General features: G+C 35.7%; 1 protein-coding gene across 7 annotated transcripts in view; it reads left to right on the top strand.

Moving 5' to 3' along the window:
• Window positions 1-13,542, top strand: part of DIAPH3 (diaphanous related formin 3) — a 490,541-nt gene that overhangs the window by 277,707 nt on the left and 199,292 nt on the right. For all 7 annotated transcript variants that reach the window (XM_055360754.2, XM_055360755.2, XM_055360758.2 and 4 more), the window contains one exon: window positions 3,099-3,338. In XM_055360754.2, the coding sequence (XP_055216729.2) occupies window positions 3,099-3,338 (240 nt within the window). The remainder of the gene's footprint in view (window positions 1-3,098; window positions 3,339-13,542) is intronic.

The raw sequence follows: 13,542 nt of genomic DNA, 5'->3' as shown, positions 1-13,542 counted from the left end.
TTAGCAGGAAAACAGAATGCAAATCCCCAGTGTTGATAGAATATGAGAAGTGGTGAGGATGCGGAAACATTGGTCGGGGTTTTTACATATACATATATTTTCCCCCTTCCTAACCTTTTTTATTTGATTCCACCTGAAGAAATAAAGTTTGATTCAAATAATGAGGAAAAGGGCTGGGCACAGTGGCTCATGCTTGTAATCCCAGCACTTTGGGAAGCCCAAGTGGGTGGATCACTTGAGGTCAGATGTTAGAGACCAGCCCGAACAACATGGTGAAACACTGTCTCTACTAAAAACACAAAAAATTAGCCAGGCGTGGTGGCTCATGGCTGTAATCCCAGCCACTCAAGAGGCTGAGGCAGGAGAATTGCTTGAACCCAGGAGGTAGAGGTTGCAGTGAGCTGAGATTGTGCCACTGCACTCCAGCCTGGGTGACAGAGTGAGACTCTGCCTCAAAAAAAGAAAGGTAACCCTTCTGTTATTATCATAGATTCCATGATTTAGATCTTGGAACATTAACCTTAAATGATATTTTGTTGTTAAATAAAAAGGGCAACCATTTGGCCTAGGGGTCATCATATGGCTAAATAGTGAACTAAAGACAGGCACCATCTCCAGGTGACCTTTCAAGTTCTTTTCCCACTCAATAATTTTATTTATTAAAACACATTTACTCAATAATAGTCAAATACTGATTTATCTAAACTTGGAAGAAAGAACAATAGCAAAAGGACATCTAATTTTTTTTAAAGTGTTGTTCAAAGCTTTGTTTTTAGGTTATGTTTCCTGACTTTGCCTTGTCAGGGATTTTCATGAACTTGTAGCACTTTGTTCTGCATTACATCATAGACTTACTCTATCTTTTCAAGGTACCTGTCCCTAGTGCCAGATACACTCATTATTCATACAAATCTAGGTTATATTTTTCTAGGAGAATTAATTACTTTATGCTGGCCACATGTGGTTAGCTTGTCAGCAGGAAAGCTTTAACATATTTTGGGGTGGTATAATGTAGGCATTTAAGCAGTCTCTTTTTTCTTCTGTGCATGAATGTAGTAGTACATTAATATATGTTAGAATTAATATATTTCATAATACAAATGTTTTGCATAGAATACTGGAGAATTTCTTCTCATATGTATTGCAAGTACCTGGCTTCATAATAATGAATAATGGCACTTACTGAAAACAGCGATGCTATGAGCCCATTATACACCTTCAGAATGGCCATAACTACAGGTACTACATGTGAGTGCTCTTTTGTATGTCTGACTGCTCTAAAGGACATATTAAGTGTAATAGAGCATTATTCATGTTACCAATGTCATATGAACATCTTCCTTTTGCAATGGTTAAGGATAAAAAAAATCCAGGCAAGTGAACCCATCTGTCTTAAAATATATTATATTTTAAGACAAATGTCTTTGTGATAAGTGATCACTGCTTAAAAAGAACAATTCATGCCCAATAAGAATCAACATTCTAATAGTACATCTTTGTCTCTTTATAATTTTATATCGCTTAAACTTACTCTATAAACTTTTAATGATATTTCTTCTTCTTCTTTTTTTTTTTTTTTTTTTTTTTTTGGTCCTTGTTGAACTTACATTCTTTGTTTTTCCTAGACAGTGGAATATGAAGACGTTCCTTAAAGTGCCTTGTAAAGTAGACTTCTTATTAATAACTACATTAATTGAGCCCTTAGAATCTTGATTGTATATGAATAACCATTTAATTTGGCAAGGGGCTGGGGAGAAAGCTAAGTATAAATTAGATATTTATATTATTTGAAAATGGAACTTTTCATTCACTATAGGGCTTTGGTCTATATGAAAATATTCTCTCAGAGTTGTGTACAAAGAACTAATTCTTTATTGCTCAATTTTTGTCAGATGAGTAAGCTGAGTTATGTTTAGGCATTAAGGCAGTGTCTATAATATATTGGAGTCTTATAAGCCTTTGTCTAGTATATTTTAAGTAATGGTCATTATTATATTATGAGCTGATAGCTTTCTGTATCCCAAACAATCATGATTTTCATTATATTTGGCATCCTACAGGCTTCATATAGCATTGTTTTTTAACCTTTCCTTTACAGTCTGTGACTAAGGGAGAAACAGTCCCTATTTTAATCTGTCACTGCTTTTTTTCTGACCTTGCCTTAACCTGCTTTTGATATTTACAATAGTTGTCGAAGTTCCACAATTTTACTATTACCGCCCCTTCAGTGCGTTTTAAGTCCCAAATCCCTAGTGTGTTTAGTCAAGGAATTCATATCTAGCTTCATATGTGGTATGTCTTCAGCCTACAGCTAAGTGATTACTTCCTGCATGTGTGTTGATATAACATAGGAGTAAGGGTAAAGGCAGGAACTTGCCCCTTTGTTCTTTTAGACACCTCCAGTCCCCCACATTCCCAATAGAGAAACCTAGAGTCCCAGACAGGGTTAACTTGGCATGTGATAGATTTGTGGGTTTGCACCGCTTCTGCCTGCTACTACTCCCATGTTTCCTAACTCTGATTCTGCTAATTTAGTATGTGTCAGGAGTCATTCTACTTTCCTGTGTTTCTGAAGAAAGTCAATTTAGTACAAATTGGGACCTATTTACTCTCCCTCTATCTAACACATACTGTTAGTCAGCAGGGTTTCTGAGGACAGCAATTGCTATTTGAAGAAAACAAACCCTCTTTAGACTTTTCTGAACGTGTTTTAAACATGACCCAGTATATTGCAGTATTGAACAAAAATTATTCAAAATAATGACATGAATGCCTTGTAATTTGTGGCCTATGTATCTTGTTACCTTTTCGAATTTAGTTTAAAAAATGCTTACTTTATTGCTTAATTAAACATTATCATTTAATTAAAGCTTTCTTTTCATTGAGCATCTAAATTGTTAATTTGGGTTTTGAGGGATGACTCTGGATTCCTTACAAAAACAAGCAGGGCTTTTCTCTCTTCCTGCTATCAGTTTTAGGAGACATATTTCTTCTTTGGTACTGTCATACCAATAAATCATCCCAGATTACTTGCAGTCGTACAGTACTAAACTATACCATGCATTTTAAAGGAAATCTGCTGTTTTCTTTTCAATCAGATGAGCAATGTGAAGAGACTACGGCCACGGCTCAGTGCTATTCTCTTTAAGCTTCAGTTTGAAGAGCAGGTGAACAACATCAAACCTGACATCATGGCTGTCAGTACTGCCTGCGAAGAGATAAAGAAGAGCAAAAGCTTTAGCAAGTTGCTGGAACTTGTATTGCTAATGGGAAACTACATGAATGCTGGCTCCCGGAATGCTCAAACCTTCGGATTTAACCTTAGCTCTCTCTGTAAAGTGAGTTTGTTTTTTAAAAACACATATTTGCCTGAACACTTGCTCTTAAATGTCAGCCCTGATTGCATTATTTAAATATTTTTTTATTTTGATGTGCTCATTATCAAGAACTTGAACTGAACCATGAACTCAAACCCAGAGTGAACTGAGCTAATTTACTCAACCTCTGAACTAAATCCAAATATTAATTTTCTTCAATCTGCAAATCCAATTCAAGGATTTTATTTAATAACAAAATTATATCATAAACCTATGCTTTCTCAAACCAATGGAATGGAACATCAAAATATTATTAATACTGACTCGTACTTACTCAGTTCAGATACCTGTATATATATTGAATATTGCTTAGGATTGCCATTAACATCTTTACCTTTATTTAAATATTTCTCTGCATTGCTTTCATAAGCAGACTGAAAGGAGATAAAAATGAGACCCCTTTATATAAAGGGGAAATTATTATATTGGAAATATATGCAACTCGGATATTATTGATTTTGAAGTGTTTCTATCTAAATATAATTTTAGAGGACATGAAAATGGAGTAAGTTTAGAGCCTTTTTTTCTTCTGTGTCTTTCATAGGTTGAATTTCCTTACAGCAAATATATTCAATGTTTTATAAAACAGAGCTCTTTCCTGAGGAGTGGGCCATAGTAATAGGGCTTTATTGATCTGCTTACAACAAATTCTTCTCAGTTACACATCAGAAGAAAACCTTTTTCTTGTTCTTGATCTCGTAACAACCACACTCCCTGATTAAGGAATTTGATTATTGCTATTGCCAGCTCGTTAGGGAAGGTGAAAAACAAGTTCAGCTTTACCTATAGGTTTACTGCATACTTATTCTATTGGGGCTTTCACGAATTTTCTTATACAATTTCCCTGGCCTAAGCCTCTCGTTGCTATCAGTGCCTTGTGAGCGTTTCCCTTGCCCCATCTCCATTCTTTTATTTTCCTCTCTGTTTTCTTAGGCAGCTGTATTTGGTGAAGATCCCTAGCATGGGTGATGCAATTCCTAAAACACATCCTGAAGACTTGGCACATCTCTCGTGGGCTTACTCAGAGTGAAGTCCTGTGCCAGATGCTTTGCCAGATTCTCTCTTTAATGTATGTGATTAATATTTACCTGGCATACATGAGACCCATATTTTCCACATGTAAACCATTAATTATGATGAAATGCTTTAATGAAGCCACATACTAAAAGTTATGGCAGCAGAGTTAAGACAGAGAGCCTAGCTCAGCTATGAGAGGGCAGTTAGATATTCAGAGAGAAATGGGAATTTAAGCTGGATCTTGAAGGATGAGCAGATGTTATGTGAGAGGAAAAGGCATTCTAAGCAGGAGTCAGCAGCTTCCATAAGGGTTGTAGCATGGCATGTGTGAGTACAGTGAGTGGCCTACTACCTTTGCAAACTAGATGGGAAAGGAGTGGGGCTAATGAGACTGAGGTGGTAAATTGGTCTAGATTGTAAAGAGCTTTGAATATCCTGCCTAATGATGGAGATTTTATGGAGCACACTCTGTAAGGCAAGTAATATGATCAGATGTTTTGTAGCAAGATGTGTCTATCAGCAGTATGGAAGAAGGTTAAGCTGCACTGTTTAGTACTGTTGCCATTAAACATATATGGCTACTTAATTCAAATTAGTTGAAATTTAAATAAAATTAAAAACATAGTTCCTCAGTCACACTCGCCACATGCCAAGTGCTCAGTGTCCATACCCGTTGGCAGCATATATATGGCACATTACCATCATTGCATAAAGTTATTGGACAGCGCTGGGTTAGAGGGTTACATTGAGGAGGTATTTGGTGTTTGGTTGACATGTAGTGTGAGACCTAAGAGAGCAACAGAGGAAACCAAACTGAGAAGGTAATAGGAAAGATGGTATGGGGGTGGCAGAGAAGAGAGAAAGGTCAAAGATAATTCCTAAGTATCTACCTTAGGCAGCTAATGGGAGATATTGCTACTGGCATGTTGGAAGTGGTTGCTCAAAAGAGAATGAGATCAGGGGTTTTTTGTTGTTATTCTACTCTTGTTTACCTCAGTATCTTAAAGGGCATATGATTGAAGCTACCTTATTCAATTATTTGGCAAAGGTTTGAGCGTCCACTAAGTAGCTATCACTGTGTTTTGAGATGATGGAGTTCCAAGCTAAGGTAACAGCAGAGGGGTTTGAGGTAGAATGTAGTGGGGATGTAGGGAAGTACACAAATTCAGGGACATCTGAGGAGTTGTCAAGGTTTGCTGGTTATGAACTTGGAAGCTGAAGGAGAAGGAGGCAAGCAAGAATGGCAGATTCAGGCTTTCCCTGAGAAGGAAGGCAAAGTAAGAAAAACAGGGTGAGGGGCAAGATAGGGGAAAGTTAATCCACAGCCACACATGTACTACAGTCTGTTTCCTCGTGCAAAAGTGTCTGTGATCCTCTTTAGGTTTTACATCTCAGAATTATAGTTGACACAAAAAAACTGGCTGCATGCTCTTCCTCATGTCCTTATGCCTTCCTCTAAGGAGAGCTGTTGACAGGGAGACTAGGTCTGATTAATGAGGTAGGATAGCCTACTGCAGTGGTTGGTATATAGTAAGTACTCAATAAATAGCTGTTGAATGAATGAAACTTGTCATAAGACAAAAAGGTAGTGTCTTATGTTTATTTTGTAGTTGAAAATAAATAGACATCCTCTCATTGAGATACAATCACTGATGCATAGTAATTTTTAAATCTTTTACAAATGCAATGTAGCTGTTATTATTTTACTACAGTTAGTCGGCAAACCAGTTAATCTGTCTGCAGATAAAGAGTTGACTTTATTTTCATGCAATGATACTGAGTATTTTGATCATCCCTCTTAGGAGCCTTCTGTTGTGGAAGAAACAAAATAAATACTACAACTTCATGTTTTTTATTAGCCTACATGTCAAGTTGAAAGCATATATTGAACAAGATGATATCTCATCATATTTGTTATCAGAAGTAGCAGCTTGATCTTTGACAATTGTGATTGAATTTTCACACTGAGTATAAAGCATTTGGTTTGATGATAAGCTTCTACACAAGGAATTCCATATATATTTGACAGTAGAAAGACAGGGAAGTATTTTAATCTGTTAAAACATGCTGGGTAATTATATGACATTTAACATTTTATATCCAAAATCCTTACTTTTAAATGCCCTTTACAAATTTAACTCAAGTATGAAAAATTCATGAAAATTCATATTAAATTAACTTTGCATTGTTTAGAAATAAGAGCATGAATACTTGAGTTTCATGCCCATTATAGTTTAGTTTGGGGAGCTGTATCATAGCTTTGTAGACATTTGTAGTCAGGATGGCAATGAGTAACTATAATATCTCTGGATTCGAGAGAAAAGGATTTGCTTTCTTATATCTCAAAGATTTCATGTGGCATATGACAAAAAAGTAAAATATGACATATAAGGTAAACATAACTGAATTTATCATTAAGAGCTAAATAAAAATTAAAGTTGCTATATAGGTGCTTGACTTTTTGGTGGTCAAAGTGATGCACAAACTTCACTTCATGAGCAAAAATAGTGTTTTCCCTGATTAAACCTTCATAAGAAATTTTGCATATGTATCTTTACAAAAGGAAAACCTGTTGAATAGTGTTATAAACAACAAATGAGTCAGTTTCATCAGGATCTTTTTTTTTTTAGAACCATCTCTCTTTCTCCTCCTCTCTTCCCCTCTCCCCCAAAATATGTATTCTGGGCCTCTTAAGGACCTGGCACCCCATGCGAACCCTTATGATGTGAAAAAAAATGTACGTTTCAGTCACAGTAATGCTACTTCTAGTTTAGTTAAAATGGTGTAAGTACCTTGCTTTCTGATGGCTTGGCTTTTTAAAAGGATAAACCTTGCAGAAATAATGGAGGACTGCTTGTCATTAAAAAATCCTCCAAATGTAGTACTGAACTTTAGATAAAAAATGGATAATAGGCATTTTGACATCATATTAATTTTGAGAGTGGGGAGACTGCTGTTGATTAAGTGGAAAACATATCTTTAGAAATTAAATCGGCAGATGGTAGATGCTTATCTGACCAAAATGCTGACCTAGAAAAGTTTGTATCTGGTTAGTGTCAAAGATGTTTCTCCAAGAGACGTGTTCATAGGGCCAAGTTCATTTTTTTCAAAGGATTTTAGGTAAAGAGTGAATTGACCCAACCATCAAAGTTCAACACCATATTAAAATATATGAGATAATTTTGACTTGTAAATTTAAGAAGATGTTACTAATCCACATATAATAGCCATAACATGTGTTTAATAATGTTTACTAATGTCTAATAAGATGTATAATTTCTGAGTAACAGATCATTCTGATCAATACAACAGGATGATGCAGCTCTTTGTTCCAGGTGATTGAATCAACTGACTTCCTATATTGGGGTAATAGATATAAGTTTTGAAGGAGTTTTACCACGTGTAATAACTAATTTTTATTGGTATTTATGCTGTTATTCTTTGGGAAAATTGCAGAAACAAATAACTATTGATCCCACTTTAAATTTATCCATACTGTCACTTTGTAGGAAGCCTTCTGTTTTCTATGGCAGTAGAATATCTAATGAGTTCGTCTCAGAGTTGAAGTCATTGATGAATACATGGTAATGGGGCTATGGGCGTTGAGGATTAGGTGCTAAGACGGTGAGGGGGTGGCAGGCAAAATTAATTTTTCCTAAATTCTCTTTTCTAATGCATGAATTTTTTATCTGATTCTGGATATTCCTTTTATAAGCAAAAAGTAGAAAAAGTAGAATAACTTCATCAGAGCTGTGATGGAGATAATTAAAACAATAGAAACAGCAACAAACATTGAATTCTCATATTCTTTAATGTTTCCACCAACCCTAATGAAACACTTTCCAAAATTGTGACAAATGGCTTTTGGATGACATTGATTAACAACCTGGAGTACCCTTTAAGAAATACTGATGCCGCAGTCCCCACACCAGTTCAATTAACTTAGAAAGAATGGATGTGGATCCTGATTGGTGGCATTTTTAAAGCTACTTCCTAGGTGATTTTCATACTCAACTTGAAATGTGAATCGCTTGGTCTTCTGCCCTACTTTCATATCCCAGAATGGAAAATCCCTGACTGGTGATCTGGAACCAAAAGCAAACATGAAAAAATGAAAATTAACCAACACCAAAGCCACGACAAAAATGAAACAATTTTACTTCTTCACTTAAGAATGAGTGGTGAGGCCAGGCGCAGTGGCTCATGCCTGTAATCCCAGCACTTTGCGAGGCTGAGGTGGACCTATCACCTGAGGTCAGGAGTTTGAGACCAGCCTGGCCAACATGGAGAAACCCTGTCTCTACTAAAACTACAAAAATTATCTGGGCATAGTGGCAGGTGCCTGTAATCCCAGCTACTCTATTCATGAGGCTGAGGCAGGAGAATCGCTTGAACCCGGGAGGCGGAGGTTGCAGTGAGCCGAGATCATGCCACTGCACTCCAGCCTGGGTAAAAAGAGTGAAAAAAAAAAAAAAAAAAAGAAAAAGTGGTGAAAATATTTTCAAAAATTGCTGCTTTTCCTCTCATGCCAAGCTAAACATTACTCTGAAAATGAAAACTTTGAAAAGGAGTGTGAATTTCAGGCATGCAGTGGAACTGAAATAAGTTGAAGGCCTGTTTCTCGAGCCATTTTACAAGTCTCTAGCTTGTACAGGTAGAGTTTCAGTGACTACAAAAGCATGAGACAGGATACCTTTGCCTATTTCAGGCAGTTTGTATTTTGCATACTTGTCACACTCACACAAGTTAACACTGTGAGTCGTTTTTGTGAAGTTTTGATCGCTATATATCACTTTTTCCTCTACTCTATGAATTTATTTTTAAGAAAGATCTCTGCCGAACAAATCCATTGTTCCATTTGCATTCAGGGTATTTTGAGAGGGATTTTTATTCTTTATTAGGTTGGCAAAATTATACCAGTAAATTTTGGCAACCTTTGAAAGTAAAGCAGTTATGGGCCAAAGACTTGCAAATAACAAATGCCATTCTTATTTTACATGCAGCCAGTTAAATCACAGAAATACTGATTTCCAAAGCAATGTGAAACTATTTAGAATGCTTAACCCCCTTTGACTCATTCATTAACACATTTAATCTATGACATTTTTTAAGACATATTTAATTGGCTTTTCTAAATAGCGTTTTTGGTAAATTCTTTTCACGTCACCTTTGTTATTCAATTGCTGTTAAATGTTGTAAATGAGAATGATTCTTCTAATAGAATTATAAAAGATGGAGTGACTTTGCTCAGGCTCAGCAAATAGGCTGCTTGTGTGCCTTCATCTTCCTGCTCTCATAGCAAGCATAGCTTCTCTATCAAACTACCCTTTCCCCCAAACACCCAGCCTCTGAATCCTCCTCGGCGTCAGGCTTATAGACAACTACCCCATCAGAGATAGCACCGAAGGTGAATATTACCATCCCTGGTTTAATTCAGACTTCACTTTTATATATTTTATAAATGAAAAATAAAAACCAGAAACAAGACACTCCATTCCTGATACTCTAAGAAGTGTCTTACCTCTCCTTTATCAAGGGTCTGCATTGTTTCTACATTTTTGGAATCAGAGACAAAACATGCAACATTATTATCCACATAGTAATACTTAGCCATTGGTACTTACGAACATTTGTTCTTGGGGGACAGGGGAGAGGATGATGAAGAAATGTGTCATAAGTGGCTTTGAACTATGGTTCCAGCATTGGGAGGTACAGAATCCACCACCACCAGAACAAACTGAAAAATATCACCTGAGATATACCAGGCATGTGTTTTGTTAAGTCCTTTAATGTAAAGTTCAGAAGTTTCTGTATTTTTTAAAAAAAACAAAAACATCTCATTTAAAATTATTCTGTTTGATCCACTTATATGAAACAGCAAAATGAAAATACAACTTATAAAGTTTTGTTGGATGCAATAAAAGCAATGCTCACAGGGAAATTTATAGCATCAAGTGCATATATTAGAAAATAAGAAAGATCTAAGAAGAATAATCTTTAACCTTAGGAAACAAGAAAAAGAAGAGCAAATGGACTCTGGAGTAGGTAAGACAAAGAACTAATATATACTAGAGCAGATATCAATGAAATTGATACAGAAAATTAATAGAGAAAATCAAACCCACCAATATCTGATTGAGTCTTTAAAAAGATCAATAGCCAAGCTAACCAAGAGAAAAAGAGAGAAGATACAAATTACCCATATCAAAAACGAAAGAGGGACTATCGTTACTGATCCTATGGATGTTAAAAAGATAATGGAAGAATATTATTAACACAACCAAGCCTACAAATGTGATAACCTAGATAAAATGGACCTTGACAGATGCCATCTACCAAAAGTCACACTAGAGGAAATGGATAATCTGAATCTATTAAAATGCTTGAATCAATAATGAATAACCTTCAAAAACAGAAAGAACAAGGCTCAGATGGTTTCACCAGTAAATTCTATCAAACATGTAAGGAAGAAATAATTTCAATTCTCTAAATCTGTTCAAGTAAATAGAAGGAGAGGGAATAATTTTTAATTAATTCTATGCATCCTGGCTGGGTGCGACATTTGAAAATCCGTTAATGTAATCTATCACCATCAATGAGCTAAAGAAGAAAACTCACCAATAGATGCAGAAAATGCATTTGAAAAAATGTAACATTCATTAATGAGAAAAATTCTCACCAAATTAGGGATAGAGGGGAACTTCCTCAAGTTGATAAAGAACATCTACATAAAATCGACAGCTAGCATCATACTTAATGGTAAGGAACTAGATGCTTTTTCCCTAAAACTGGAAGCAATGCAGGTGTGTCTTCTCTCACTACTCCTCTTGAACATTGTGTTGGAAGTCCTAGCTAATACAGTAAGACAAGAAAAATAAAAGCTATAAAGATTGGGGCAGAATAAACAAAACTCTTTCTTCATAGATGAAATGATTGTCTGTGTAGAATGCCCGCCACCCCCCCCCTCAAAAAAAATTGACAAAAAATAAACCTCCTGGAACTGTTAAGCAATTATATCAAAGTTTTAGATTATGAGGTCACCTAATTTAAAAAGCCAGTGGTTTCCTGTATGCCAGCAATGAACAATTGGAATTGGAAATTTAAAATAGTGTATCATTTTCTTAGTAACAAAAACCATACATAGGTATTAATCTAACAAAATACATATAAGATCTGTATGAGGAAAACTACAAGGCCAGGCGTGGTGGCTCATGCCTGTAATCCACGCACTTTGGGAGGCCGAGGCGGGCAGATCACCTGAGGTCGGGAGTTCAAGACCAGCTTGACCAACATGGAGAAACCCCATCTCTACTAAAAATACAAAATTAGCCAGGCGTGGTGGCACATGCTTGTAATCCCAGCTACTAGGGAGGCTGAGACAGGAGAGTCGCTTGAACCTGGGAGGCGGAGGTTGTGGTGAGCCGAGATCGTGCCATTGCACTCTAGCCTACGCAACAAGAGTGAAACTCCATCTCAAATTAAAAAAAAACAAAAAAAAAACAAAAACCTACAAAACTTTGAAAGAAATCAAAGAAGATCTAATAAAGTAATAGACATTTCGTGTTCATAGAAAGCATGTCTCAGTACTGTTAAGGTGTCGTTTCTTCCCAACTTGATCTATAGGTTCAATAGAGCCCCAGTGAGAGTTCCAGCAAGTTATTTTATGGATATTGACAAAATGATTTCAAAGTTTGTATGGGGAGGCAAAAGACCCAGAATAGCTAACACAATACTGAAGAAGAAGAAGAAGAACTGAGTTGGAAATCTGACACTCCCTGACTTCCAGACTTAGTATAAAGCTGCAATAAGGAAAATATTGTGGTATTGGCCAAAGGAAAAAAAAATAAAAATAATTTTAAAATAATGGACCGGAATAGAGACCCCAGAAATAGATTCGTATAAATATAGTCAGTTGATTTTGACAAAGGAACAAAGGTAATTCAATAGTGAAAGAATAGTCTTTCTTTTAAAGAAAAGGTACTAGAACATCTACATTAAAAAAAAAAAAGTTGCCAGACCTAATATCTTTCACAAAAATTAACTAAAAATTTATCATGGACCTAAATATAAATTGCAAGACTATACATTTTATAGAAGATAAGAGAAAATCTATGTGACCTTTGGTTTTATTATGACGTTTTAGATATAACACTCAAAGTATAATCTATGAAAGAAAAAATTGATAAATTGAACTTTATTAAAATTTGAAACTTCTGTGGCAAACAGTTAAGACAATGAAAAGAAAACAGGCTGGAAGAAAATCTTTCCAAAACGCATATCTGATAAAGGACTTTTATCTAAAATGTACAAAAACTCTTAAAACTAAGAAATAAACAACCCAGTTTAAAGAAATGATCAAAAGATGTGAAGAGATACCCATCCAAACGTATAGGTGTCAAGTAAATGTATGAAAAGATACTGAAGGGATTAAAATATGCTATTCTGGTATATTGACTATTTAAAGATACTTGAAAAACAGCAGGTGTAGAAAGATCGCTTTGACCTCCTTGCTATTTCTTAAAAGCAGAAGATAACATTTTCATGCAAAAGATGGCCTTTCCGTACTGGAAAGATGCAACATCCTTAATCGTCAACAACAAAAAGTCGCAACAAAGAGAATTTTTTAGAGGCATTGTTAAAAGTAATTTCCCACCTAATGTAGTTGCTTCTTAACAACTGTTCTTTTCCCAATCCGGTATATGGGTAACTGACTCTATTTCTTTCAATCTTCATTCCTTTGATGGCCTTTGTGCTACAGAAAACTTGCATTACACGTTTCTCCTGTTAATCTATCTCATGTCAAATTAAATTATCAGACCAGCAAGGACCCTAAGAGGATGGAGTTGTAATTTTTCTGTCCCTATAATAGTCAGCAGCAGATGTCATTAAGGAATTGCAAACTCAAACAGTAAGACACCACTGCATATGTACTGGCATTGCTAAAATACTAAAAACACTGACAGCACCAAGTGCTGGTAAGTATATAGTACAACCTTCATTCATTGCTAGTGGGAAAGCAAAATGTGGCACATCAACTTTGGATAACTGGCAATTACAAAGCTACACGTAGAACAAACCATCTAGTAATCACACGCATAAGTGTTTACCCAAATGAATTGAAAACTTAAGTCCACACAAAAACCTGCAT

The sequence above is a fragment of the Gorilla gorilla genome, chromosome 14 (genome assembly GCF_029281585.2).
Source record: "Gorilla gorilla gorilla isolate KB3781 chromosome 14, NHGRI_mGorGor1-v2.1_pri, whole genome shotgun sequence".
NCBI classification, from domain to species: Eukaryota; Metazoa; Chordata; class Mammalia; order Primates; family Hominidae; genus Gorilla; species Gorilla gorilla.
The sequence above is the reverse complement of the archived record's forward strand: the minus strand, read 5'-3'. Positions and strand labels throughout refer to the sequence as shown.